Consider the following 26,229-nt stretch of genomic DNA (forward strand, 5'->3'; position numbering starts at 1 on the left):
TGTTGTATCTGTACTAGAACTGTTGCATGTATAAATCTATACTATGTATCGTATGGCCGAGCACGTCTGGCACGAATTGCGTTTTTGCAAGCCTGTAAACTCTTTTTGCTGCTATCAGTTGAGTCAGAGTCACATATCAGCTTGGCAGTTGAGCCTATGCCAGAACACCTCAACATCATCGTAACGGCAATTCGACACGTTCAGACTGCAATGATGCACGGCAGTGCAGGCGGAAGAAGAAACAAAAAACACTGCCAAGTTCATTTTGGTGCAAACAACTCTGTTTTCCGTGTTCATGTGACATTGACTATGGACTTGCAGTCCGCATCTCGGCTGATTTCATATACAACACTCGAGACTGACCTAGTAGGTGCTTATAAATTTCATCACGTATTGACATAAGTCTTATGCATGCTTGTTCTGCCAAATTGACTCGATCTTACTGTCATAAGATTGGCATACATGGTGGCAAAATGCAAATCGTGCAAGACTTTCTCTTCCCCATACAATACGTACAGCTCCCTTGCGTGTCACATCTAGGGAACATCAGTTCCACTTGCATTTCGTCACTTCGAAATTTGCGGTTAATTCCTCTTCTTTTACGACAGGTTTCAGCCCAAAAATTTTACCATCTGGTGCAGTAAATCTGATTTGAACAGTATGGTCGCCAGCTTGATCGTCTATCTTGGTGGTAGAGACCTCGAAGGACTTGGTTGCCCGTGTGATGGTGCGAATACTTGAGAGGCCACATTTAGCCTGTCCCGCCCAGGCTTTCCTTTTGTCGTCCAGATAATCACTCGTTCCCTTGAACCTGTTGTTACCTATCGCGTTCTGCAGGTCCGACAACGAGCCAAACCTCGTATCCGCACTGGAGACGGCAGGTTGAGATTGTGCATCCTCAATTTTACTGCTCATTTGATCTCCCTCTGCGCTGGTCACTTGCTGTTTCAAGAGCTGGTTGGAGTCGACTGTAAGCTTGCTTCGAATACTCATCTTGACTTTTGCATTTCCCAAAGAACGATTCGCATCGTTTTCATCGTACACCACAAGACGACAGGAGTTTGGATTTTTCCATACCGACACGATCTGGATGGGCTCTTTCGGATCCTGGGAAGTATTGATGGAGTGTGTTGGTTCACCCCAAAGACACCACATTCCGATGTCCCAGTGCGTAGCCTCTTCAATTTTGGCAAAAGGCTTGGAGGATGGGGGGAAGGGCGATTGAGACAGATACCCCGTCGCGGAGGCTGAGTTGGGATAGATCTTTTGTAGATTTTGGTAGAATCCATCTTTCATTTCCCTCTTGGCTTTGTCAATCGTACTGCTCAATTTGGATCCCGATGAGGACATGATAATGATGTTGTCTTGAAATGTGATGTCGATGATTAGGGTGGCGATAGTAACTTTGAGGGACTACAACGACGAGGAAAAGGTCGGTGAGTAGATAACATGAGCGAGTATTTAACCACAGTATACGGTAGCTTAGCCTTCTTGGGTTTGTGTAGCCTGTCATTTGATCCTTTCTTTGCCCAGGAAAGCTTGCTATGTTCCCCCTTTTGCCTTCTTCAGTTTCAACCCCTACAGCGGAAGGGAGGATTGGCTTCGCCGCTCAAACCGTACAAAGCTATTGTGAGGGGTGTTCCGAGCTGTGAGTGGATCTACATACGCTCACTGAAAAGCTGAACAGTGCACTGTGCGTTCATTCATCAGATGCATATGAAGGCTATGGTGACTATCGCGAGGTGTTGGTTATGAACAAACGCTGTGGCCAACAGAGAGATGTTCTTTGCACACATGTATGAGCCTAGTCTGCTGCAAGGGGCTGAGCTTCCCACTTGAACTCGGAATACACAATGCTCCTTCTGGCATGAGTCTTTGCAAGCACGCTTATATATTCGATTGGTTTTGAATCCCTTTCCTTCAATCTCAACAAGAACGGCTCTGCGGACAGAGTATTCTTGTCGATGGAAACAATTGTATTGGAGGTCGGGTCGATTGAATCGGCCGATACGCGTGCACTGTCCTGCTTCAGCCAAGTATCAATTTCCCACCCAGGACGGCCATTTTTCCCGTACAGATCGGCTACAGCTTCGATACGCGAGATATTCGGCATGAGCTCCTGCCACGTCTCCAGTTGTGTGAGTGTCACGTCCTTTCCTTCAAATTGCTCTTGGGTACGGTAAGAGTCGGGTAGGTAAATGAAATCAGGGATTTCGACGTCAATTGCATATTCTGAAGCGAATCTCGCGACTGCCGTGCCAATCTTGGTGTTGACGCTTTGACCATCCGTATCTGAAATCTGATAGAGGGCGACCGGAACCCCTTGTTCAGGACTGACAGTGTTGGTAATCCTGACGCTGTTGCAACCAGTTTTCTCCTTCAAATATTCTCCTTCAGGATACATCCATGCCTTATAGTGGTATTTCGCTTCTCTCAGAGACTTGTCATCATTTTGCGAGGCTCTTTGAGGACAGGCATCTGATAAATCGTGACTGAGCTCCAATCTGGGTCAAGGAAAACTGAGTTTGGCTTCTTGAGAAATTTCGCATGCAAAGAAACGTCATTGTCCCTGAGTTGCGCGAGCATGTCGAAGGGGACCCCTGAATCATGTATGATCGTCCATTCGCCCTTGTCATAAGTATGCAAAATGCTGTGGCAAGCCCCTGGGCCTGAGTGAACCCATTTGTCCTAGTCCGGATCATCTTTTGTACACAACTTCGATTTGGTGAAAAGTCTCGACAGCATGATGGCAAGTTGAACCAAAATTTGTGACGAGTGGCGAAACAGAAAAAAACAGTTTTATCAGGTTGATGTTGAGAATCATAATTGAAACGCTATTATCCAACCGAAGCACTCGTGATCATATATACTTTCACTGAGGGACTTCAGTAGTGCATCCTTATCCACCAGTGGTGACGGCTCAAAGGAGCTCTCAGGGATGACGCACTCTTTGGGCCTTCCCTCGAGGAGCTTGTCAGGCAAAGGATCTTGACAGGCAGAAGTTTCAGATACACCATGCCATCATTTGGAGAGGCTTGGGTCATGTCACATTGTACACCATGGGAGTATCAAGGTCACTTCCACTTAAGTGGTCAGCGTAGCTGAAGGTATAGAATCGAATCATGGTTACAGATACAGATACCTAGTCGTCAGAATTGGTCCATCCTAACAACCTTCTCCTCCGCTTGTAGGGATACTATACCGGACGATGAATAGCCTCTCCATATATTTCGCTACTGATCATTGCGAATCTTGGAAACCCTCTCTTAACTCCACTTTCCGTTATAAACATCTGCACTGCCGATCCGTTGGGCCTTCTACAGAATCGAATTTTGCCCTCTCAGACATCATCCAGCTCTCGGGTACAGAGTCTTCGTCCAAAGCATACCCGCTGGATGCTAAAAGGCAATCATGATACGTGCTCAACACCTGGACATTCAGAAGGATGCGATTTACAACGGTTCATCTACCCCATTTGGAGTGAGACACGCACATCATAGAGGTGAATAACACAAACACTAGGGGTAGTCAATAACCCACTTGAAATATTTACAAGTCGCGTTTGAAAGTGATTTTTGCACTTACAAAAACGACTTGAAATTAATTACAAACGGATAAACTCCTAATTGACTACCCCTATTGACTACCCCTACTACTGATGAGCCCACACGATATCAGAGTACTTTACGCTCAATTTTGCCCTTTTCGTCCCCAATACTGTAAATATTCTGCGGTTATGGGTATATTTGTCCCGGTAGATTACCTTGTAGCTGCTTAGTGGCCCATTGTTTTCGACTGTGTCACATGTAGTACTGTTGGTGGCGGGGTCGAAGGTACATTGGGTGGTGATAGCGCATCTTCTTGTCTCCAGCCACGTTCTGATTTCGTTCGTGGGAGGAGTTCCGAAATTGGCAATCTCGTCCATAGTGTCTAAATGTCGTGAGCTACGTCTCATCTCCTTCAGGGAATCAAATTTATCCCAGAGAATCTTTCTACTTGCATCGTTAACGATGCCTTCCTGAACAAATTCTCCAGAGTAATCCTTGAGGAACTGATCAAACTCAACGGCGACAATCTGTTCCACATCAAAAACAGCCGTTCCGGTGCCAATCTGGTTTCTTTGGTGTGATTCATCTGAGATTGAATAGAATGTCACTGGGATATTATGCTCTCCACTAACTTTATTAACGAGCTCAATATGGTCCAGGTTCGCCTCGCTCTTGATGCTTGTTCTCCATGCAAGATGTTCAAGAGCGGCTTGATTGCCCTGTTTGTTTGCGCGAGCTTGCTCGTCAAGTTTCAGCGTGTCCTCGGTTCGTGGCGCTTCTTGAAGAACGATCTTCCGCCAGTCCGAGGTCTGAAACACCGATTTGGGCGGTTCAGAGAATTCAGCTTCGAGACTGAGGCCCGCTGCTTGCAAATGCGACAAGACACTAAAAGGTGCTTCAGGGCCTGGTCCTCGAGACTGGCCACCGTGATGACCATGGCCACGTTTTATATGATGGGTCAATCTCTCAGTGAAGCTTTTCAAAGTCTTCTTCGGCATTATGCTGTTTGCTGTCTGCTGTCTGCTGTGTGATGTGTAATGTGAGATGAGTGTTGCCTCGGGTTGCAAAATGAGAGGATGTATTATTCGAATGAAAGTCGATCTTTTCAGTGAGGCTTGACGCCCCGTTGTTTCGAGATCATTGACTGACAGGCCTTCGGATACGTCTCAGAGTCAGGTGCTCCTTTCAATGCTGTCGAAAGGAGCCTTTGACGTCAGTGCAAAGATGACATTATCTGCGGCCTTCAGGATTCTTTCACTCTATTATATACCTCCATCAGAGTATAGTGTCTGGTCATAACTGTTCGCTTCACACTGAATGGCTGCGATCTCAACCACCAGCGTAAAACTATATTCATTTCTTGAGGTCTAATGAGAAAAATAGGTTTTCCTGATGTTATTCGCATATTAGAGGAATCAGAGTTAGGGTATTCTGCTCCTCCTACCGTAATGTAGATCGCTACTTGTGCCCCTGAAGTCATTGGCTACGAACTCGTAGAACGTCTTTCTATTCGGACATGGCATCGAGCTTTACTCCCATGACCGTCAGAGAATTGTTTTGACGGCAGAGACTTTTGTCGCAATGTGATCCCAATCACTTATCATTTATTCCACCTCGTGATCTTTCAAAGAGTGCGCAAAGTCGATGATCAGAATGCTCCTGCCCTTGATTCCCAACTGATCTCCCCAAAGAAAGTCCTGATATGTTTTCGTCGTGTATCTTGAGTTCACAAATCAGGAGGAGAGACTAGTAAAAACTCGTCGTCACGGAATTCATGAAATCGGCGACGATAGCTGTAAAGTGGGCTCATTTGATCCAGAAACGCACGCTTCGATGATCGCAGTGTGTACCTAAATTGTCCTCCAGGTTGTGCAAATCACTTGGATGTTGAATGTTAGGGGGAAAGGGTGATCGGGCCTGATACCCCTCCCCGAAGGGGGAGCCTGGGCGAATCGTCTGAAAACCTGGATAAAATGTATCCTAAGATGTATATCTTATAATACGTTTCGACAAGGATTCTGAGGAGACTACGACGATAGACTGTACTTTGCGGCGAAATGTAAGGCTGAGGCTAAGTGGCGAGAACTCACTCGACAATACAGTGATGAGTGGAACACCAAAAGAAGGGGTTTCAGACTACTTGTGCACATGGTTGGAACAAATCGTGGATTACCAATAGCCCCGAAGAAACCATTTGCGAAGAGCAACCATATCATTTCGTCAGATATTGCATGTAAATATGACTTTAGACAGTAGGACATATATGCTGTTCAATTAGATTTATGGGCATGCTCACACAACATCCTTAGCTTACCTGACATACAAACAGCGACATACGATCCTCGATGAGATACAGAAATGTTTTTTTGTAGAATACCGACCTGCAAGTTTCATCCGTGAGAGACTAGCTGGACCAATAAGGTTAGAGTAATTCACCGTCAGTCGTGATGAGCGTGCTCCATGCACATCTGTGAACCGGAGCAGTTTGCCTGCCGTTGCAGCAAACCTCAACTTGAATGTTGGCAAGTTCATGACCCGTTCGATATATTCCAACGGATCCGTTCCAATGGTAGAGACGATTCCATTTGCAGTCGGACAGATGGTTTCTCGATCTACAGGGAGGACATCCGAGTTGAGCCAAGCACTGATCTGGGACCCCGGTGGATTGTCGTACCCGTAAGCGTTGCCGACCTCTTCCAGACGGTAAAGATTATCTTTCATATCAAGCACGGAATCGAACTCGCCCCTGATTGTAGGTAAAGCGTGCGGTCCCCAACCTTGCTCTACCTTGACTTCGTCGTACTTCTTCCCCGACAGTATGAGCTGATCAAGATTAACATCGACACTCGATTCTACTCGGAGTTTAGCGATGCCAGTGCCGATGGCAGTAATGTATTCACACCCAACATAAGCGGATGGTATGCTTTGATAGAACGTCACCGAAAAAGGTTGCTCAGGAGCAATTGCGTTGGAGAGTCGCATCTGGTCACATTCAGCTTGACTCTTGTAACTTTCTGCTCTAATGCAGGCTTGCAAGTACGCATCGTTTCCTGGCTCTCGACAGCGCTCTTCCTCGTCAGCCTTTCGGTTTTTCCCATCGGGGCACTTCGGTGAAAGCGAACTTGTGCCAGTTTACACCTTCGAAGGCTTTGACAGGTAGGTCCTCCAAAAAGGCGTGAAGCCTTCTGTCGCCACTCTTCAGGATCTCAGAAAGAGTATCGACGTCCGTTCGCTGAGATTGGCTCTCCCCATGTGGCGTAGATATAAGTCTTGACACACCCTTAGACCGTGCGTCCACGCTGTCGATAATGAAATCTAGAGCCTGACGTGACATCGCGATGAGAATAAGATGTGTGTTTGAGTGGCCAAAAAGTCAACTGCTGGGGGAAAAGTTGAGTTATCACTTCCTAGCTAAGTATGCTGTCGTCTTTTATGCCATTCGAAAGCTCGTTCGCTCGTCTGCCAGCCTGTATTGCATCATTTGCCAGAGCATCCTTCAAAGGAGCTATATTGTTTCAGAGATTACAAGCCATGTAAGTTACCCTTTCACGAATTACATATCGTGAGGGGATAGTGTCTGCTCAAGGTCTTCTACCTACACGTGCTGAAACACAGGGAGCGTCTGCACCTACTTCTCAAAGAATGACATAAGTGGAATGTCGTGTCGACGAGACTGTTTTATGAGAGGAAAATACACCAGAGTAGAACGTTCATCGAGGTCCGATCAAGGGCAACTGTCGTAATCTTATCTTAGAAAGCGGACGTCGCATAAAGTATTCTGGGGTGCTCAACTAACAGGACATCAGATTCTTCCCTTTGACCTCCCTTCTTCATATTCGCAGACGCTCTCAAAGCTAATGATTCATAATTGAGAAGCCACGCATCGTTATTGCGCGATCGCAAACACCCATTTCGCCTGGTATAGGGGTGCGTTAAGGCGTGTCAAATAGATGGATATATGCATGCCTGTTATATGTAGATGCATTACCAAGTGCGATACATCGCTGTCGTTCCATACCTTCTCGGACCTACACCTTCATCTTCTTCCCCTTCGACCCTTTCTCACCCTCACTAACCCTCCTCTTCGCCTTCCCATCCTTGCCGTCCTTCCCGCCCTTCTTCTTGTCGTCCTCTTTAGTGTATTTAACAGTCATAGTAGTGCTCATTCCCTCTCCACCATTCTTAGCCAATTTCTGTACCTGTTCCTCGGCGTTGGCCCAATCCCCTGTGGAGGGTAAAGCATACTCATCCATATTGATGGTATCCAAAATTTCCCTCTGAGCGGCCTTGACCTCATCAGATACTGGCAGAGAATCTTCCAAGTCTTCCTCAATGGTTTTATCTAATGCTTGGAATCTGGAGGAGGACGAGGATTGTATAGGATTGGGTTGCGATGGTAGTGTAGATGCGATGGAGGCTTTTTGGATGTCTTGTAGGTTTTTGGTCAATTTACGGAGGATCTTGCCGAATAGTGCTAAGCACTGAGTAGCTGTTATACCAAGCTCGGTCTGTTCATGTTATCACTCAATATCAGTATCCCATATTCACACTATTTTCTGTCCTATGCACCATGGAAATGTCCCGACTTACCTCTAAAGCCTCGACAGATTTTCTCTGCAATCCCAAAGCCAACAAGATAGCCTGCTGAGCAGCAGCAAGCGTACAGTCCTCACCCAATTTCTTGCTGAAAAACAAGTTCGCCAAGATTGGTACCAAGTCCAAGACCACATGGTAATCCAACATACTATCCGAGTATGATTCCAATCGTTTCATGTCGAACGGAGTGATCAGGGCATTCAGCTCTTCAGCCGTTATCGTTTTCTTCGGTGAGTTGATGGCAGCTGGAAGTCGAGGAGAAGCGGCTTCTATGATTGATAGGGCTACGGAGGATTCGAATTTCTGGAATGAAGAGTAAGAGAGGAGGTTCATGAATCGCTGACGGAAATCTGTAAGACGTTGTGTCAGCTTGACGTTTCCGTTCCCGGGTGAAGAAGCTTACCTTGAGCAAAGGCCGTCAACCACCCTTCAGTCTGCTCGACATTGTTCAACAGACTTCTAAGCATCACAAAGGTGTATTCTCCAGTCAAAGCGTTCTCTCTCTGATTTGCGTAGAGCGGTATGAATCCAGCACGTTTCCAGAACCTCAATAGATCCCTGGTCAGACCGAAAGATACACCGAGATAATCTAGCTGTTCAGGTTTACGTTCCGAAAGCCGCTGGAGGAGAGGTGGCATTCGAGTAGCATCTCGGATAGAAACCGTATCATTCTGCAATGTTTCATTCTGTAATCATCATCAGCATGATCCGAAAGAATACACCCGGAAGCGTTACTTACGGGTCCGACCTTTGCAGCATCTTCAAACGATTCTCCCATATCTGCCGGTGCATCATCGAAATTGTATAATTCTCCACTGTAGAAAGAATTCAACGCTTCGATTGCCCGAGCTCCGTATCCCATCTATATGACACAATGAACCAGTAAGCTGACTATGATTTACACATATTGTCCAGCTCACTCACCCTTGCATAGTCCGGATGCGTAGCTATCCTGACCACCCTAGCACCCGACAACATCGCAAAATCGTTGTCTTGGAACTAAGATACAGTCAGCTTGGGCGATGTCTCCAGACGCGAAAGCTGAACTCACCTGCATGGATATCAACCAAGGTATCATATCACCCGAACTCCTCATTCCCGACTGACTCAACTCTTTCAATATTACATCCCTACTGATATTTCCTTCTAATGCTACCTGCAGTACCACCAGAGGATCAGGCAACGAGTTATCATCTTCCTTTATTGGCGGTAATAATACGAACAAGTGGTGGGCAGGAGCGTCGGAAAGCATCTGTAAGTCGTTCGGCGAGTTTTTGTAATGACTAGCAACGTATAAAGCCATCATACGCTGCAGGAATACTTCGGAGGCAGGGTGGTAAGAGAACAAGGTATCTCGGTTGACATAGTACAATTCGCATTTCGAGGGATGTGGGCAACCTTGCACATTCTTCGATACGATCGTGGCGTCGAGACATAGGAGGTTGTTCAACCATTTCTCAACTTGATCTCCTGGGGAATATCTGATAGGCTCGTCCAGCTTGATCTCTCTTAGAGATCGTACCAAACCTGCTCCAGATCTACCAGCGGAGGATGCCTTGGATGGACCAGCGTTGGAAGTGACAGTCGACGGTGCGGGATCTTTGCTTATCGATGGTCGAGTTTGTTCTCGTAGCTGCTGGATGAGTTTGATAGATAAGGATCGTCCGGTACCTTCGTAACCATTTATGGTGGATGCCATGAACACCAAGTAGGGACCAATGAGTTTCCGGACAAGAGGAAGGGGAATGGCAGCGGCTTCATCGATGATGACCAATTCGGCTTGACCAAGGACATGAGCATCTTCAGGAGAGATATACTAGATTGAAAGGTCAATTCAATTGTTCCATACCGATCTAAGGCATTACTCACCTGAATAGTCTGCCTATGTCCTCTGAACACATTTACCCTAACAATCGCCTTTTTGAAGTCTGGGTTCGTACTCTGTACAATATCATAATCTATGTGTTCTTCATATCCCAACGCATCAAGAGCTTTGAACACAATTTCGAAGAGGGTTTTGAGATTTTCAGGATCAGGGGAAGTAACGAAGATGTTGGAATAGTCGTGGGCCAGAGCTGCACCGATGGCTAATCCTAATGCTGCGGATTTACCTCGACCTCTGGCTGCTGTCAAGGCGACGGTGGAGGATAGGGTCTTTTCGGATATAGCTTCGACGAAGGTCAAGAGGGCTTTTGCCTGAATTTCCAACAAAGTCAGCTGAAGGTCGTTCAGTGCACGCTTGACAGCTGACATACCTGGTCTACTGTCTTTGCTAACTTCGCTAAAGATCCGACGATGTCTACACCATCCAGGCTTTCTTTCATCTCCTTCAATTCCTCTGCTTTCCTCTTTCTCCCTCGATCATCCTCATCGTTCTTCCCGATTGTTATGTCCTTTCCTTTCGATAGGGGCAGTACGTTCAACTCGTCATCTAGTACCAGACAATCTGAGCATGATCCGAGAGAGAGGATGAATCTCTCGTTAAATCTAGGTTGGACGAATTGGTGTGCATCTGTTCTATATCTCGCGTGGACGTCCTAGACACATATGCGATAAGCTGTTAGCTTCGCTGATTCGGGACTTTAGGTGATTCGCAAGCTCACCATAGCCATCGCATACAGCTGCTTCAGACTGTTCATAGTCTTCAGCAGCAGCACAACGATACCACCACCTTCGACCGTCTCTATCGTCCTAGCCAGTAAGTTCGGTGTGATAGCTTCGTAGTCTTGTAAAACCAACATTCCAAATGTCTGACCTAATATCTTTGCACTGTCTTTGTAGTATGTGTATCTAATATCTGTCACGGCCACGAATAGCTCGAATGGATCTTGCTCGTTCGCTTCTCTAATCCCTCTCTTGACGTCTCGCTTTATCTTGGCCTCTCGCTTCTTTCGGTGGCTAAGTTGTACACAAGATCAGTTGGTCGTGCGACGACAGGGGACGAGGAAGTAGGTCGGCAGTAACATACGTTGTGAATCCTAGATCCTTTTTGTAACACCATAGGACATTCGGCCTGGAGGATACTCTAGCTTGAGATAAGAGGAAGTGAAGGTTTACCACCTGAATAAGGCCATCACATTGTCAGCTACACAGCACAATGAAGAATGACCTGACTGACCTGATCCCTTCCCCTATCTCCCACCATGACGAAGAAACTTCTATGATTCGATTTGACCCCATTGTTGATCAGCGCCGGTATACGTGGGTCCAACTGTTTCCTCATCTTGCTCTAGTATCGATCTTATAGCTGCCAAAAGAACGATGTTGGATAGGATTATGCCAAAATAATTCACGCAAAAACAGCTGTTGACAGTGGAGGTACAGACCTGTGATTTCAGAAAATCTGGGATAAAACGAATATAAACAATGGGAAAAATAATGATTGACTCGGTGGCAAACAGGTTAACAAGTGGAGGTTTGTACTGTTGCCCCATACAGTGGTGGGAAGGTATATATACCCTGCATCTTGAATTGGTCCACCCATTCCCCCCCCATCTTATCAAAAGTGATAATTCATACATATCACTATACGGGGTTTTCGTCTACTCGAATTCTCATCTCAATCATATGATACCAACTAGTTGATCCTTTCAATACAAGATACTTTGGGGCATCAAGCGAATCGATCACAATGTATGTATACATATCCACGCTGCCTGAGTCATATTCGCTGACACTGTCTTCTTCTTCCACCACTCAAGGTCGAACAAGATCGTGGTCAGTTGACGTTTTGTAGCCCAAGCATTAGCTGACACCAGAATACCTTCATATACTCATCTTCCTCAATCCTATTAGCCCCAGACATACCGATCAATCATTGACGATGTTATCGCCAATGTCAAAGTGGATTTCGAAGAGTATGGAATGGAAGAAGAGGTGCTTCTGAACCTACAGGCGGTGGGTGCCCTTCCCATCGCAGCTTCTATTACTTTTGCAGACTGAAAGCTGGTATTGATTCTGATTTTTATTGTAGAAATGGGAAGCAAGACTTCTGGAAACCCGCGTAGCAGATTTTGCCCGAGCGCCCGGGTCTTCCTCTTCACCCGAACCAGGAGAAGGAGGAGAAGCTGAAGGAGTCACATCACCCAATTCCACCATCCCACCTAACGTCATGTCTTCCCCACCAAGTATATTCCCTCCGCCAGGTCAGGGATTAGCATTACCCGGCAGAAATTTGAATGGAGGCGAAGATGTTAGGGTGAAAGCTGAACCATCGGACGATATCATGAGGATAAGGGGTGGTGCTGTGGGTTTTAGTCTTCCTTACACTTGAAATATCTGTACAAGGAAGAGGGTTTAGCTTATACGTTACCTCTAATGCATCAGAGCGAAGACGTCAAACCTGTTATCCCTCTAGATCCGAATAGACCCGAACCCAATGCAGCAGGATTATTACCCGGAGATGATATAATAGATTCAGATTTGGATGATTCAGATGACGAGTTGAGGGATGATGCGGAAGGTGGGGACGATGATGGTGATACGGATATTGTGTTTTGTGTGTACGACAAGGTGGGTGGACCTATCGACCCGGACTGGAGAGAGATAGCTAATGATTTTGAGTGGGGTAGGTCCAACGAGTCAAAAATAAGTGGAAGACGGTGTTTAAAGATGGTATGATTCATGTGAATGGGAGAGATTATCTTTTTGCCAAATGTAACGGGTAAGCTGTTTTACGTATACACAATGAGCAGACCGTTGCTGATGCTTCTGACATCTCTCGACGGCTAGTGAATTCGAATGGTGATGTGCCATACAAATCAGCGGACTAAGCAGAGTCCCATCTCTATTCTCACCCAGCAAGCATTCCAGCCGGACCGCTTTCGTTCCGATCTCTCCCTACTTTACATTTTTTTTGTTCTGTGGACAATCCCACATGAAACGACAATGTCGAACAAGACTTTGTTTCCTCATTTCCAGCATGATTGCCTTTCTCCCCTCACTGTGTTACACCTGTATATGCTCTATCCGACCTAACCCATTTCGATCCCAACCGATATGAGATTCCGTTCCTATCATTATCCCGTGATACATCTCTATCAATTCGTGTAATCATACTTTATCACCTGGTCTGATATTTATACTGTTTTCATATGTCTCAGAGACATTTGTAGAGTGAGACAGATCTGTATTTCAAGCCGATGCATAGCATGTCAGAGCGACGTACTATCTCCATTCCGTAATAGTGGGACCTTCAACGCTACAGATGGTATGCAGTATATGCGAGAGTAGTTGTTATCTTTGGGTTGTCTAGATGCTTCTTGACATCAAACGATTTCCTTTTCAGTCTTGCTACTACTATAAGGCCATGAAATGAGTTGCTGTAGGTGGAAGACTTCCCCTGGCTATACAAACATCATAGTCCGCATTTCTCTACTGTTACAATTCTGCTCGATAGACAAGGGTCTGTTCCGGAGGGGGACGAAATGAGGGCATGGCTAGCAAGCATACGTTCAAATGGTTCAAGTCGCATTGCACGGTATATGAAGTACAACCAGACCTTCTGAGACCTCATGGAAGTTGTTCCGTTGTGCCGCAGTGTCCATAATACATGTCACGAAGCTAGTTGTATCTTTGCCGCGTCACTTGACCTATGGGCGTAAAGATGCGGTATCATTCCATCGCACAAGATGATGGCACGTTGACCAAGGAACAGCTGGTGTTCAAAGCATCATCTTGGATGAATGAAATGCGACAACAAGCAGAAGCTTTCCAGTACGGGGCTGACAACATCTGCTCGAGTCTCCGTGAAACAATACGAAGACCAAGAGCGAGGAAGAGAGCTTGAAAAGGGTATCTCGCTCTTATACACAATCCTGCAGGGGTTGCTTTAGCGACCGGCAAAGTGCCTGGTAACTGGTAATAAGCTGTGGCTGTGGCAGCCGGCCGTGATGAACCTTATCACGCGTGTGTAAGGAAATTCCCATTCGGGATGAGATTCCATACAGAGCAAGTGGTTGTTGATGATCAATACAAGCTTTCCGTCAAAAGCCATCAGGCTGAAAGTCTGCATAGAAAGCAGACCACCGAGATGCGCGGAGGCGGTGAATTTCCGATCAGAGCGATGCAGGTTGTGACTCGCGTGGGGGAGGGTGACATTCAGGATCCTCCCTGGTGAGGCACAGGTTCGTGACTCGGCAGCCGGTGTAGAGATCTGAATGCGCTGTACAGCTCATAAGTAAGTAGACGTATTCGTCTGATAGGCAAGTCCAAGCAGGATCAGGAATCTCTTTCAATACCCTTCGATTGTACAGCCCATGTGATTATTTTCCGTGAAACTCGCTTTCTCATCTGTCCAGGCACTTGCGCAAATCTGCACGCTTGTGCCTATCAGTAACTGACCTTCTATTTTTAGACTGGTCTGATCGGATAGGTAAGTTAGTTGACTCTGACAGCTGGAAAATCTAAGATAACGGATTTTGTCGGTGCTTCCGACGCTGATAGGCACGATAGAATCTGATAGGATCTTTCATCTTCCGAGTGCCTCTCCGCGTGTTCTAACCCAATGTGCTATTTTACCTTCCTAGAGATGATCTCCAAGGTCGAAGAGCCCGTTTCTTCCGATATTTGCATCCGCCATCGATCATTGTCCGGATGGCTTGTCCAAGATCTATCGTAATTGCAGCTCTTCAGTCCCCTATCAGGCTGTGAAGCTCGATAGGCACAAGGTTTTTTACTGGATCGACCTGCGGATGAAAAAACATCGCTCGAGAATCATACGGATACAAATCATGAAAGCCCGTTCCTGGCGAATCGGCGCAACGGTGTCTTATTTATGGGAAGATCGCAAGATCAGGAGAACACCCTCATCTTCACCCTCATCTTGAGTCTAGCTTGTTTCCACTATACCTCGTCCGCCAACATATATAAGGAGGGTTCGACATTCAACAAACAGTAACAACAAACACCTTTTTCATTCTTCCTCGCCGACTCCATCCTCGAAACACCTTTGGGGTTGATGTTCTTTCCCCAGAACACGAACTCATATCCATCATTCATCCTCGAGTCTCCAATCCATGAGCTGCCAATTACTAGTCATCAATTTCAACGTCGAAGCAACCGAAAACCAGTACGCCGAGGAGATAACCGAAGATGAAATGGTATCAGAGCTCATCCAGCTTCTGCAGCAGTTTGACACTCATGGGGTGGTGCCTGCTTCTATCGCTTACAACACAACCGGCATCTGCATTACCGCCTCTTTCACCGACGGACAATGGGACAGCATCTTTGGAGCTAGTACCTAAGGCCGATTACTGTTACATGACGACCCGAAAGAACAGGTACAACTGCGATTCGATCGCCTGTGGTGGCGCCCCATACGACGGCAAGAACGGTTGGTGCGAGTACAACCGAGGCTCCAAGACCTGCAGAAGTCATCGGATGGCATCGGGCTGGAAGAGGGCTGCATGTGAATCCTGCATTTGCAAGGGAGGGTACGACGGAAGATACAAAGCTCCCAACAGGAACTCGAAACACGTCTATGACTCTGGATACCTCAACTCGTACGCTTCATCATTGACCGGACTCAGCGGCGCGGACGCAACGCTATCTCAATACAAAGCTTGGCACTCTGTTGAAGACCTCGCGAATCCATTGGCCGATTGGTCGGAAAATGGGGATTGGGCTTTCGGGGAGAAGGACGGAGTCTACAAGCGGGACGGTAAACGAAATTCAACAGGTGTACTCGCAAAGGGTAAATGGCGGGTGACGAACGACCAAATCACGGGACTGGAGAAGAGGGATGATTTGACTACCTACGTCTTGGATGGCGATATTGTTCTGGCGAGTAACCAGACTGGCGGGACTCTTCTTCTCACCGATGCCGAGGCCTCCGTCGATGAGGACGGCAGACCCGCACGATTGTCTTATATCGTGAAGGCCGCAAGTAACGACACGGCAAGTTTGACCAAGAGGGATGACTGGTCGCAGATCAACTTCCAGTTCTGGGCGGCTGACGGAGCAAGAAATGCTGATCCGTATTGGCAAGATTTCCATGACAACTATGCGGGAATCATCAACGCTCTGGACAACGGTCGTACCAGAGGGGGTTGTTTTTCGGTTATAGACGATGCCGCGTTCTGGGCAACAGTCAAGATCTGGACGGGAAATACTGGATACGGAGATTTGGGAGACTGCCAATGTTCAAGCAGTGATTACTCTGGTATTATGGGATCTGAATGCGGAGGAAGTGATGTCTAAAATTGACATCTTGGTAGACAACGCATGGGCTATCGGAAATAATCCTAATTACCCTTCGCGTTGGATAACTACCGAATTCAGTTTATCATCAAGCCTAACTACTCTTCTTTCCGTCATTATTCCTGTTTCTCGCCACTTCACAACTCCTCACACCTCAATTCTCTGGATGTCCATGCAATTCCCTCGGTCTTTCTATCGCCAATGTTTCGTTTTTCTATTCCTTCCCAGCTTTCCCGGACTCTCGAGATCAACTGGTCCGCCGACAATCGTCTTCTTTGGACAACGTTACCAGCGGCAGACCTTGGTGAGCTGCTACCGTCAGATTGACCCCAGCAATTCGCAAAAGCTGATCTTGATTGTCAACCAATAGTTATTTCTAAATGCTTCTTTCCACTTCAGAATTAAGAAGAACGAGGGATAAATGGGAGATGTCCGATAAGTTTCTTATTGATCTTCGTCCTTTTTCCTCCACTTCATGATGTATTCTCTATGGAGTTTCTCTTTCTCTGCGTTCCCACTCTTCCATAGCTCCTTCGGTGAAATTTAATAGCACAGAGATGCATTGTCTTCTCCTGGCGCATAATTGATGTTTCGCTGTTTTCGTTTTATTACGTAATGAGCGTTGTCATGCATGGCGCATGCCCGCTCACCGCCAGCCGGACCATCGCGCAACTTCTCCCCAGTGTGTGATGTGATACTGCCAAATATTCTTCCTCGAGTTGAATTGTTGCGGACGAGTCGTCCGTTCTTAGCAATCTCCCATCCAGGACCCGATCTCGACAGGATGAGCGAATCGAACCCGAGTCCACTAACAGCTCCCGACAGGGACGACCCGCCTGAAACCGTGCAGATGTTGATAATCAATATTAAGCCCGGAGCGACCGAAACGCAATACGCGGATTGCGTGACGCCCCAGGAGATGTTACCGGAACTCATCAACCTCTTACAGGAGTTTAAGGAGAACGGAGTATCACCCGCTTCCATCGCATACAATCCTCAGGGGGTGTGCGTTGTTGCGCATTTCGAGGATGAGCAGTGGGAGAAGATCTTTGGGTTGGGCTAGGGGTGTAGGGGTCGAGGTGGGTTGTCCAGTTTGAAATACATGTATGTCTGGTTGTTTTGTTTGACTCATCTGTCGGTTCGTACAGTCCATCCATTGTATCATCCGTAATCGTGCGTCAAAATCGAAGGAGCGAAGATGATCAGTGCTGTATGAGTAGAAGGAATGAGCATACTTTATTATACTGAGGATACGACACATCCTTCAGTGCACTATGTGGTACTGTACATTGTCCCATCCATGCATTATGATGTGACGTGCTATTGCAAAGCCTGAACGATACCTGATACTGCACTAGGTCTGAATGATATCTATGATGTCTATCTTCTGAAAGAAGAATTACAACTGCCGTTCAATTGCTCGATGACCATCTACCCCCTGACTAATACCCCAACCATACATTCTTTCAACATGAAGTCCATATTCACCCAGGAATGAGTGAGCACTATAAGCAGCGCTGATATCAGCAGTCCATACTATGAACCCTTGACCAGACCATCTGTTTGAATAGATGAGAAAAGCCTTGATAGATGATCAGATCTGGCCAGACCGATGGCCACTCACTAAACAATTTCGTCCCATCCCTCCCTGCCACACGCATCAACTCATCCTCACCACCCGGATGAAAAGGCAGATACGGTGTGATATTGTATACCATCCCGTTGAATGCTGACCATGCGTCGTCGGGGGTGTTGTGCTATATCCAATCAAGCTCAGCTCTGCTTAACTGTTTTGCAAAAAGATTCATGCAAGGTGGTGGTTCGGTCACAGACCGATATAGTAGAAACACTACTCGCCTCCTTCAACTCGGCCATCGTGACCCTCTGAAACCCACTCACACCCCTCAGATCCTCCCCGCTACTGGTCAACCTCGCCCAATCCAAAGCACTATGCCCAGGCGTCAAAGCTACTTTAGCTCTTTTCTTCTTCACCGCTCCTTTCGCCTCTTGAGCAGATGGATCTGAGCCCCCTGTCTGTATTCCAAAGCTTGGTTTCTTCACTGTACTAGGCGGAGGAGCCATGTTCCCCAATGGTGAGTCGGATATAGCTATATTCAGATCGGAGGGGGGTTCGACATCTTCCAATGATTTCTTAGGGGAAGGAGGAGCCACTGAGAATGATGGTGCAGGGGCTGAGGAGCGCTGGTGCGAGTTAAGCAGTGGGAAGGGCGGAGGTGCGTCGACGTCGTCTTCTTCTATGGGGGTTGTGGACGATGATGCTGGGGTGGCTCGTGCCCATGTTGGGAGGGAGGGGACAAGCTGCGATAGATGCACATGGGGTGAGCTTATGACTGGACTACTCAGCCTATGGTAAGCTTACCCAAGACATTGTATATGGTTCTTGCTATGCTTTGTGATTGGTATACTGACAAGGTGAAAGAAGGGATAGATGTTTTCTGATGACTCGCATTTCGATTCACTTGACTTGCCACCCAAAAACACTCAAGCGGACTAGTTTCCCACGGTTGCTGTTCTGTTGACCCTGTAGCACTCAGGCACAATTCCGACTTGGTTGACGCATCCATACATACCCAAGCAAGGTGGAGGTGATCAGGTTGAGGACATGATCATTGCTTTTCCTCTTCCTCCTCTCTTTGCATCATCATCATCATCTTCCCCCCATCATCCCCTGATCAGGCGACAGAAAAACCAACAGAATAGCCCGCAGGCCGTCAATCATTAGGAGGCTTGGGAAACAAACAATCCCCAATACCAGCCTCAAAGTCTAGTTAAATCATCTGATAGCCCGGTAGCTTCACCGGCTACTTCTCCCAATCACAATGTAAGCTCAGTGTCAAGTCTACAGAAGAATCAACAACAAGCAGCTAACATCGGCTCACAGGGCATCTCTCAACAAACTTGCCATCCGAGGGATACGGTCCTTCGACGACAAGCATGTCCAAGTTATCGAATTCTATTCGCCCTTAACTGTGATAGTGGGGCATAATGGTAGTGGAAAGACGGTAAGCTGTTTTTTTAATTCTTTGTTTTTAAATTTATAAGCTTATGAGGTATACGTCACAGACCATCATCGAATGTCTCAAGTACGCTACAACAGGTGATATGCCACCAAATACCAAGGGAGGAGCATTCGTACATGATCCCAAGGTAGGTATCCACTTTCCTCACCTCAGATCAGCTGCCTGACAGTCAACAGCAGCGATAGCTGATGTCAATATAAATTATAGATGGCAAACGAGAAAGAAGTCAAAGCTCAAGTCCGACTCCGATTCTGGAATGTCAACAGACAACGAATGACAGCTACCAGAAATCTGCAAGTGACAACCAAGAAGACAGGTGCATTGACTATGAAGACTTTGGAAGGTATCTTAGCTAAGACCGATCCAGATGGTGGAGAAGGAAAGGTCAGTCCCCGGCTTCCTTTTCCTCGTTGAAAAGTACAAGTTAGCTGATGAACAAAAATCAGAGAAATACTATATCAACGAAATGCTCAGAGATGGATGAAGAAGTACCTTTACTGCTAGGTGTATCGAAATCAATCCTTGAAAATGTCATCTTCTGTCATCAGGAGGAATCAAATTGGCCGTTATCCGAGCCTGCAGCGCTGAAGAAGAAGTTTGATGATATCTTTGAAGCCACCAAGTAAGCTTCATACTCCATACAGGTACTTCTCGAGATATTCAGTGTAAGCTTACGCATGGTTTCGCGTATATTCAGGTATACCAAAGCTTTGGATAATATCAAAGCGCTGAGGAAGGAAAGAACGGCAGAGCTGAAGGTGGATAAGGAAAGGTTGAAATTCCTGAAATCAGATAAGGATAAGGCTGAGCGAGTGAGTTTGGCAATCTACCTATCTGCTGTTTTATATTGCATATGTTGTGAGAGACACTAAATGCTGATGTATCATTGCTCAGATGCGTAAAGACCTTCAAGACGCTATCAACCAAGAAAATTCCAAGCAAACCCAGCTAGAGAATCTCAAAGAGCAGCTTGAACGTGTTAAAGGCCGTAATGCCGATTTCTACAACGAAGCTAGAGAGTTTAGGGAAATTTTCGAAAGGTCTGAATCGCTCAAGGATAAGAAGAAGATGTACGAAGAGAATAGACAACATGCTTTGAGCACTATGAACGTTATGAATGGTGAGTCAGCTAATGATGAGCAGCCCTCCAGCGATGTAGCTGATCACGTAATACATATCAGAGAGTACCGACGAACTACAACACATGCTCAACAACTTCGATGCTCATCTTCGATCTATCGAAAGTAAGAAGTCTACTCAGGAATCACTCAAGGAGAAGGAGGAGAGTGTATTGGAAGACTTGAGAATTAAAGAAAGATCTCTGGCTAGTAAACAAGGTGGATTACTTGCTAATCGAAGGGTAAGTTGACCCTCTATTACGGAAGATAGCAGCTGACACATTTTCGCAGATGTATGAAAAGAATCTCCGAGAAAGAGAAGCTGTCATTCGAGAAGTTGCCAAAACTCACGATTTCTCCGGGTACGATTATTCACCTTTGGAAGATCACAAGATCATGGAGTTTGTTGAGAAGATGCACGAGCTGGTTAGAAAGGCTGAGAATGATCTGAAGAAGCTGCAGGTGAGTGATTGATCAGCTAACACATTTGCCAAGTAACCGATCATTCAGCTGACCAGATATGAGAACAGGCGGAGAATTCTCGTAAAGAACGAGAGTTACAAGCGGAGCTGGATAGGCTTTCCAATACCAAAGCATCTGCTCTAGCTACCAAGCGAAGTAAACAAGATCAAATCGTATGTCAAGCTCTCCTTCAGATATTTTTAGTCTTGCTAATTGTCATTGACAGGCCAAACTTAACGATAAAATCCGATCATCCGAAGCTTCGTTCGATTCCATCACTTCCCTCGATGCCGAAATTTCGATCCTTCAAGGCAAATTGACCGAAAATGAAGAGCAGAAATCCAGGTTGGAAGCTGAGATTAGGGAATCAAGATACGATGAGCAGATTAGAGAGAAAGCTATGCTTGTTCGGCAGAAAGAAGCTGAGAGGGATAAGATCAATGCAGAGTTGTCCGCGTTGAACAGACAGGCTGATTCGAGAGCTCAGCTGACTATTAAGAGGAATGAGGTTGGTGGTAAGACTGCTCAGGTGGACAGTAGGTGAGTATCGGTTGTTGAAGACGCTCGGGAAGCTCACGCGGAAGAGTGTGGCTAATCCACTTCAAATAGTATCGCGACCCATGCTACCAGGTTCAAAGAGCTTGTTGGGACTGATATCGACGCTGAAACGATGGAAGATAAGATCGCGCTTGCTTCTGGGTGAGTTGAGATTTCTGACGATTTTTGTGGAAAGATAGTAAACAACTCATGTCAACATCCACTAAAGACGTAAGGATCGAGATCTTCATGATGCCGAGGCAGCATCTGCAGCTGCCAATCGCAATGTATCGCAATTGCAAACTTCACTCAATATCGCCAAGCAAACACTCAAGTCTAAGAAAGATGAATTGAGTCGTAGGTCGTTTTATTGCCCCTTCCGCTAGGGCAAATGTTGACCTGCTTATGTAGGGTTGGAGAAATCCGTACGAGATGGTCTGTCTGCTGCTGAGACTGAAAAAACTACTGTCGATGAAGCGGTTGATGAAGCTATGGAAGAAGTCGATTACAGAAGAAAGTAAGCTGTTTCAATCTGTATGAGATCACGAAAAGTAGCTGACCGTGATTTGTTCAGCCAAATCGCCAATGCTCAGCAGAACAAAGCTCTGTGGGAGAAGTTCGCACAAGTCGCTAAGACTAAGCATAAGTGTTATGGGTGTGACAGGGAGATCTTGCATGATCAGGAAAGAACGATAAATCGCTATGTGAGCTACCCTGTCGCTCGAGCCTTTCCTTCAGCTACTTGATTGCCCGAAAATCCGCGGAAGTAGATAGCTGATATTCGATATTCTCAGGTACAATCTCGTATAGACTCATATTCACCTGAAGGCTTGAAAGAGTACAGGGAGGAGGAAGAGCAGTGGAATGGGGTTTTGCAATCTCTTAGAAAGCTTCAACCTTCTGTTGCACAGTGTGCTGACTTGAGAGAGAACGTCATTCCCTCTTTGGAGAAGCAGGTACAGGAGGAGAGTGAAGCACTGGATAAGGTACAAGAGGAAGTCGAAGAGGTGAGCTGGTTCTTCGCCGATTGCTTGAAGATATGATAGCTTACGACAGACCTATATAATCAGGCCAAAACAAAAGTTCAAAAGGCTAAATTGGCTGCTCAAGACTTGCAAAACCTCAAATCAGCTGCCGCGCTGGTATCTCGAACTCTTACCGAACTCAAAGAGCTTAGATCTGATATTTCAAGACTGGAGAGGGATCTTGAAAGTACGGGATCTTTGAAGACTGTTGAGGAAGTTCAGCGAGAGGTTGATCAAGTTTCGAACGAAATGTAGGCTTCCTCCTTGACATATATTCATGGATAAAGCTTATTCGATCTATTCTCGATCATAGTAAAACCCTTTCTCGAGATCAACAGTCCCTGAGCGCTGAGAAGGAGCTGAAAACGAACGCGTTTAGAAGCGCTGCGGACGATATCAGTCGAAAGACCTTGAAAATGGGGGAGTTGAGATCTCAGCAGGAACGAAGGATGAGGGAGGAACAGGCTTTGAAGGAGATGAGAGAAGGCTTGGAAGGGTTGCAAGCTGAGTTGAAGGTGAGTTAGCTGGTTTGAACAAGATGCTCTTCGAGTCGGGATCTGATTTAGCGGACGTCAATCCTTGTCGCCCGTTCTAGGAGCTCGACACTGCCGCTCAAAATGCCGAAGCCCCTTGGCGAGAGAAGAACGAAGCGTTGACTCGATATCGAGCTGAAAGGCAGAACTCGGAGAACGATGCGAGTCTTCAAGTGGGATTGTATCAGTCTAGTATGAGTGAAGTAGAAGGCAAACATCGAGCTTGTCAGGCGTGAGTCAACTACATCTGAAGATACTCAGTGTGGTAAATGATATATTTTTTTGGTGGTCTGTAGGTACATCGCAGAAGGGAATGACCGACAAATCCGCGAAGTCGAAGCTTTACTATCCGACATCAAACGAGAGATCTCCGTGGCTCAGGATGCCAGGACGACCATCGAAGGTACCATTGCCTCGTTATCTTCTGAATTGTCCAAGGCGGAATCTCTCAAGGGAAACATCAGTAATAATTTGAAATATCGAGATGATGGGAAGAGAGTCGCGGAAGTTCAGAGGGAATTGGACAGTTTGGATTTAGAGTCTGCTGCTAAGTCCAGGAAGGAGTTTAGCGAGAAGTATAGGGATATGATGGATGAGGAGGAGGACGTGGGTGGGAAGGTGGGTCGATAGATTTGATCAGCTCGACAATTTCATCGGAAATGGGATTAGAAAGCTGATAGTTCTTATTGTGATGTTGGGGTATTTGATAGGTCCACTTGTACTCTGGTCAATTGCTGGCTATGACTGAGAATAGGAAGAAGACTGAGAAGACGCTGAAGAGCGATTATAAGGATATTGATAAGCAGTTCAAGGACCAGTTGATCAAGACGAAGGTGGGTACTCTTTCCAGTGCTCTGCAAGATGATGATGGATGTATAAGGGATATGCTAACATCATGTTGGGTGATTAGGTCAGCGAACATGCGAATAACGATTTGGAGAAGTACGGGAAAGCATTAGATAAGTGCGTCGCTGTACAGATAGTGAAAGTTTTCTCTATTAAGCTGACGTTTTTATGACAGTGCTATCCTGAAATACCACTCGATCAAAATGGATGAGATCAACGATACGATCGGACATCTATGGAATAAGACATATCAAGGGACAGGTAAGCTGCGTTATACCAAGTCAACATATACGAAGTATGAATCAGCTAACCTGTTCTTCGTTGTTAGATATCGACGGTATTAGGATAGTATCAGACCACGATGAGACCACTTCGACATCTACCAGAAAATCTTACAACTATCGAGTAGTCATGGTTAAGAATGATGTGGAGTTGGATATGAGAGGGAGGTGTTCGGCTGGACAGAAGGTTCTGGCTAGTATTATCATTAGGTTGGCTTTGGCAGAGAGTTTCGGACAAGGATGTGGGGTGTTGGCTTTGGATGAGTGAGTGGGCGGTTCATTCCACCTACATGGATGGAGAAGTTGTCCGACAGGAATTAAATGCCGCGAATTGATCGAGAGCTGATTAACTTATGGATCATAGACCAACTACCAATCTCGATCAAGAAAATATCAATGCGTTAGCTGAGGCTTTAGCAGAGTGAGTTACATCGTGTCAGCTGCTCGATTTTAGAGGATAATAGCTGATCTAGTCAATTGTAATGAAGGATCATCCGGGAAAGACGTAAACAGGCGAATTTCCAATTGATCGTTATTACGCATGACGAGGGTTTCCTACAGAGGTTGGCTGCGTATGACGTTGTGGATTATTACTGGTGGGTCGACTCCACTCTCTGAGGGTCTGGAATAAGAAAAACGCCCTGACTGGATTGTACTGATCATGCGTAGGCGAGTATCGAGGGACGCTTCTCAGAAGAGTATATTGGAGAGGCAGAGGGTTGGGTAGGGTGGAGTGGGTGGAAGGATAGGATATCGAAAGAAGGATGAGATAAATTAGGTGTTATGATGTGTATAATGACCCTTTACGAGTAAATCATGTCGCATGAGTTTGTCTGTAAAATATCTCGTGTCTTATGCATATGTACGTATAAGTTACTTCTAGTCTACCTTGTACATTCTATCATAAGTCATCGCTAAGACCAATTGCACCCCCTCCTCAAAATCTCCACAACCCTCTCCAACCCCCTCTCATCATCTCCATCAAACGTCCCTAAAAGCGTACTATCCAAATCCAACACCCCTATAACCAAGTTCCTGTCATTCCGTAACGGCACGACAATCTCAGATTTCGTCTCGCCATCACAGGCTATATGACCTGGATATTCCTCTACGTTTCGCACTACCAATGTCCGCTGGGAGAGGTAGCCGTCGGCGCAGACGCCTTTGCCCTTTATGGGGGTTATGGATAGGCAGGCGGGACGACCTTGGTAGGGGCCTAGGAGGAGGGGGGAGGTTGAGGGGGGATGGGGATGGGAGGGAGGGTGGAGGTAGAATCCTGGTTTTGGGATTAGCTTTACAATCTTGCTGGCGGATTTATGAGGTGCTCATCTGCGTGAGTCTATGTCTGATGATGTTGTGATTTAGAAGTATGAAGTCGAGAGAGTAATGTGGTTGGAAAATGAAGGATGATAGCTCGAGAGAGGATGACTTACCACACCAATTTACCACTGGATGTATACTCTCTCCTCCGTATAGACCACAGGCAAGATACGAATGATAGAGTATCGCAGATGTTTGAGCTAGATTGGTTACCTACAAGTTAATCAGGTCAGTCAGCTACCATACCATACACTCGGTTGGTAAAATGATAGCTGATATGACTCACCCAATACCTCTCTCCTTCTAACAACGCTTCGAGATGCGTGATGACGTGCTCATAGAATTCTGATTTCCTAGATTGTACCGCCAAATCGGAGATGTCAGATTGGCCCGGTGAGTTGAACGCTGGTGGCTCATGGAACTCACGTCGTTATGCTCGAGGGGATGTAGCTTGAATCTGCGTGAGGCATCTTGGGTAGTTTGTCCTCAATATCACAACCTCTTTCTGAGTATCGCCCTTCAATACCTCGATAGCCCGTCTGTTCGTTGGAATTATGCTCCGCCCCTGGCTGGTTATGCGTATGAGACGGTCGTCTTTCACAGGATGAAGATGAGATGTCGCCATGATGAATGCTTTTCGATTATTTTTGTTTTTCTGGATGCGCCAGGTGAACTACCTCCACTAGTCGTATTGAGTTTATTTACGTAACCCATCTAGTATAC

At 46.2% G+C, this 26,229-nt stretch overlaps 12 protein-coding genes across 12 annotated transcripts; 4 read left to right on the forward strand and 8 right to left on the reverse strand.

Annotated features, from left to right (window-relative positions):
• Positions 1 to 546: 546 nt before the first annotated feature.
• I302_106992 (uncharacterized protein) lies at positions 547 to 1,350 on the reverse strand (the record flags this gene model as incomplete). The annotated part of the gene is made up of 1 exon (XM_019192358.1): positions 547 to 1,350. One exon carries the CDS (start codon positions 1,348 to 1,350, stop codon positions 547 to 549), a length of 804 nt encoding a protein of 267 aa, XP_019045355.1.
• Positions 1,351 to 1,804: 454 nt separating this feature from the next.
• Positions 1,805 to 2,404, reverse strand: I302_106993 (uncharacterized protein; the record flags this gene model as incomplete). The annotated part of the gene is made up of 1 exon (XM_065870387.1): positions 1,805 to 2,404. The coding sequence occupies one exon, from the start codon at positions 2,402 to 2,404 to the stop codon at positions 1,805 to 1,807; it is 600 nt and encodes a 199-aa protein (XP_065726459.1).
• A 1,248-nt stretch (positions 2,405 to 3,652) lies between these two features.
• I302_106994 (uncharacterized protein) lies at positions 3,653 to 4,546 on the reverse strand (the record flags this gene model as incomplete). Its single annotated transcript, XM_019192357.1, has 1 exon — positions 3,653 to 4,546. One exon carries the CDS (start codon positions 4,544 to 4,546, stop codon positions 3,653 to 3,655), a length of 894 nt encoding a protein of 297 aa, XP_019045354.1.
• A 1,272-nt stretch (positions 4,547 to 5,818) lies between these two features.
• I302_106995 (uncharacterized protein) lies at positions 5,819 to 6,530 on the reverse strand (the record flags this gene model as incomplete). Its single annotated transcript, XM_065870388.1, has 2 exons — positions 5,819 to 5,862; positions 5,930 to 6,530. The coding sequence occupies 2 exons, from the start codon at positions 6,528 to 6,530 to the stop codon at positions 5,819 to 5,821; spliced, it is 645 nt and encodes a 214-aa protein (XP_065726460.1).
• A 94-nt stretch (positions 6,531 to 6,624) lies between these two features.
• I302_106996 (uncharacterized protein) lies at positions 6,625 to 6,882 on the reverse strand (the record flags this gene model as incomplete). Its single annotated transcript, XM_019192356.1, has 1 exon — positions 6,625 to 6,882. One exon carries the CDS (start codon positions 6,880 to 6,882, stop codon positions 6,625 to 6,627), a length of 258 nt encoding a protein of 85 aa, XP_019045353.1.
• A 694-nt stretch (positions 6,883 to 7,576) lies between these two features.
• I302_106997 (uncharacterized protein) lies at positions 7,577 to 11,367 on the reverse strand (the record flags this gene model as incomplete). Its single annotated transcript, XM_019192355.1, has 11 exons — positions 7,577 to 8,056; positions 8,139 to 8,494; positions 8,548 to 8,830; positions 8,884 to 9,006; positions 9,069 to 9,143; positions 9,196 to 9,960; positions 10,014 to 10,340; positions 10,400 to 10,681; positions 10,748 to 11,042; positions 11,113 to 11,204; positions 11,263 to 11,367. 11 exons carry the CDS (start codon positions 11,365 to 11,367, stop codon positions 7,577 to 7,579), a joined length of 3,183 nt encoding a protein of 1,060 aa, XP_019045352.1.
• A 641-nt stretch (positions 11,368 to 12,008) lies between these two features.
• Positions 12,009 to 12,891, forward strand: I302_106998 (uncharacterized protein; the record flags this gene model as incomplete). Its single annotated transcript, XM_019192354.2, has 5 exons — positions 12,009 to 12,041; positions 12,118 to 12,390; positions 12,471 to 12,656; positions 12,716 to 12,807; positions 12,876 to 12,891. The coding sequence occupies 5 exons, from the start codon at positions 12,009 to 12,011 to the stop codon at positions 12,889 to 12,891; spliced, it is 600 nt and encodes a 199-aa protein (XP_019045351.2).
• A 2,345-nt stretch (positions 12,892 to 15,236) lies between these two features.
• On the forward strand, positions 15,237 to 16,343 carry I302_106999 (uncharacterized protein; the record flags this gene model as incomplete). Its single annotated transcript, XM_019192353.1, has 1 exon — positions 15,237 to 16,343. The coding sequence occupies one exon, from the start codon at positions 15,237 to 15,239 to the stop codon at positions 16,341 to 16,343; it is 1,107 nt and encodes a 368-aa protein (XP_019045350.1).
• Positions 16,344 to 17,127: 784 nt separating this feature from the next.
• I302_107000 (uncharacterized protein) lies at positions 17,128 to 17,406 on the forward strand (the record flags this gene model as incomplete). The annotated part of the gene is made up of 1 exon (XM_019192352.1): positions 17,128 to 17,406. One exon carries the CDS (start codon positions 17,128 to 17,130, stop codon positions 17,404 to 17,406), a length of 279 nt encoding a protein of 92 aa, XP_019045349.1.
• Positions 17,407 to 17,774: 368 nt separating this feature from the next.
• Positions 17,775 to 18,732, reverse strand: I302_107001 (uncharacterized protein; the record flags this gene model as incomplete). Its single annotated transcript, XM_065870389.1, has 4 exons — positions 17,775 to 17,848; positions 17,968 to 18,100; positions 18,201 to 18,662; positions 18,724 to 18,732. 4 exons carry the CDS (start codon positions 18,730 to 18,732, stop codon positions 17,775 to 17,777), a joined length of 678 nt encoding a protein of 225 aa, XP_065726461.1.
• A 234-nt stretch (positions 18,733 to 18,966) lies between these two features.
• I302_107002 (uncharacterized protein) lies at positions 18,967 to 24,913 on the forward strand (the record flags this gene model as incomplete). Its single annotated transcript, XM_019192350.1, has 28 exons — positions 18,967 to 19,074; positions 19,157 to 19,185; positions 19,246 to 19,366; positions 19,428 to 19,511; positions 19,592 to 19,768; positions 19,831 to 20,006; positions 20,082 to 20,196; positions 20,279 to 20,504; positions 20,566 to 20,744; positions 20,794 to 20,964; positions 21,033 to 21,137; positions 21,191 to 21,504; positions 21,574 to 21,663; positions 21,731 to 21,858; positions 21,913 to 22,018; positions 22,076 to 22,205; positions 22,296 to 22,508; positions 22,572 to 22,777; positions 22,840 to 23,041; positions 23,122 to 23,291; positions 23,356 to 23,677; positions 23,770 to 23,892; positions 23,970 to 24,022; positions 24,081 to 24,166; positions 24,234 to 24,450; positions 24,551 to 24,607; positions 24,675 to 24,782; positions 24,856 to 24,913. The coding sequence occupies 28 exons, from the start codon at positions 18,967 to 18,969 to the stop codon at positions 24,911 to 24,913; spliced, it is 4,074 nt and encodes a 1,357-aa protein (XP_019045347.1).
• Positions 24,914 to 25,100: 187 nt separating this feature from the next.
• On the reverse strand, positions 25,101 to 25,976 carry I302_107003 (uncharacterized protein; the record flags this gene model as incomplete). The annotated part of the gene is made up of 4 exons (XM_019192349.1): positions 25,101 to 25,462; positions 25,620 to 25,719; positions 25,793 to 25,859; positions 25,933 to 25,976. The coding sequence occupies 4 exons, from the start codon at positions 25,974 to 25,976 to the stop codon at positions 25,101 to 25,103; spliced, it is 573 nt and encodes a 190-aa protein (XP_019045346.1).
• Positions 25,977 to 26,229: the final 253 nt, after the last annotated feature.

The sequence above is a fragment of the Kwoniella bestiolae genome, chromosome 5 (genome assembly GCF_000512585.2).
Source record: "Kwoniella bestiolae CBS 10118 chromosome 5, complete sequence".
NCBI classification, from domain to species: domain Eukaryota; kingdom Fungi; phylum Basidiomycota; class Tremellomycetes; order Tremellales; family Cryptococcaceae; genus Kwoniella; species Kwoniella bestiolae.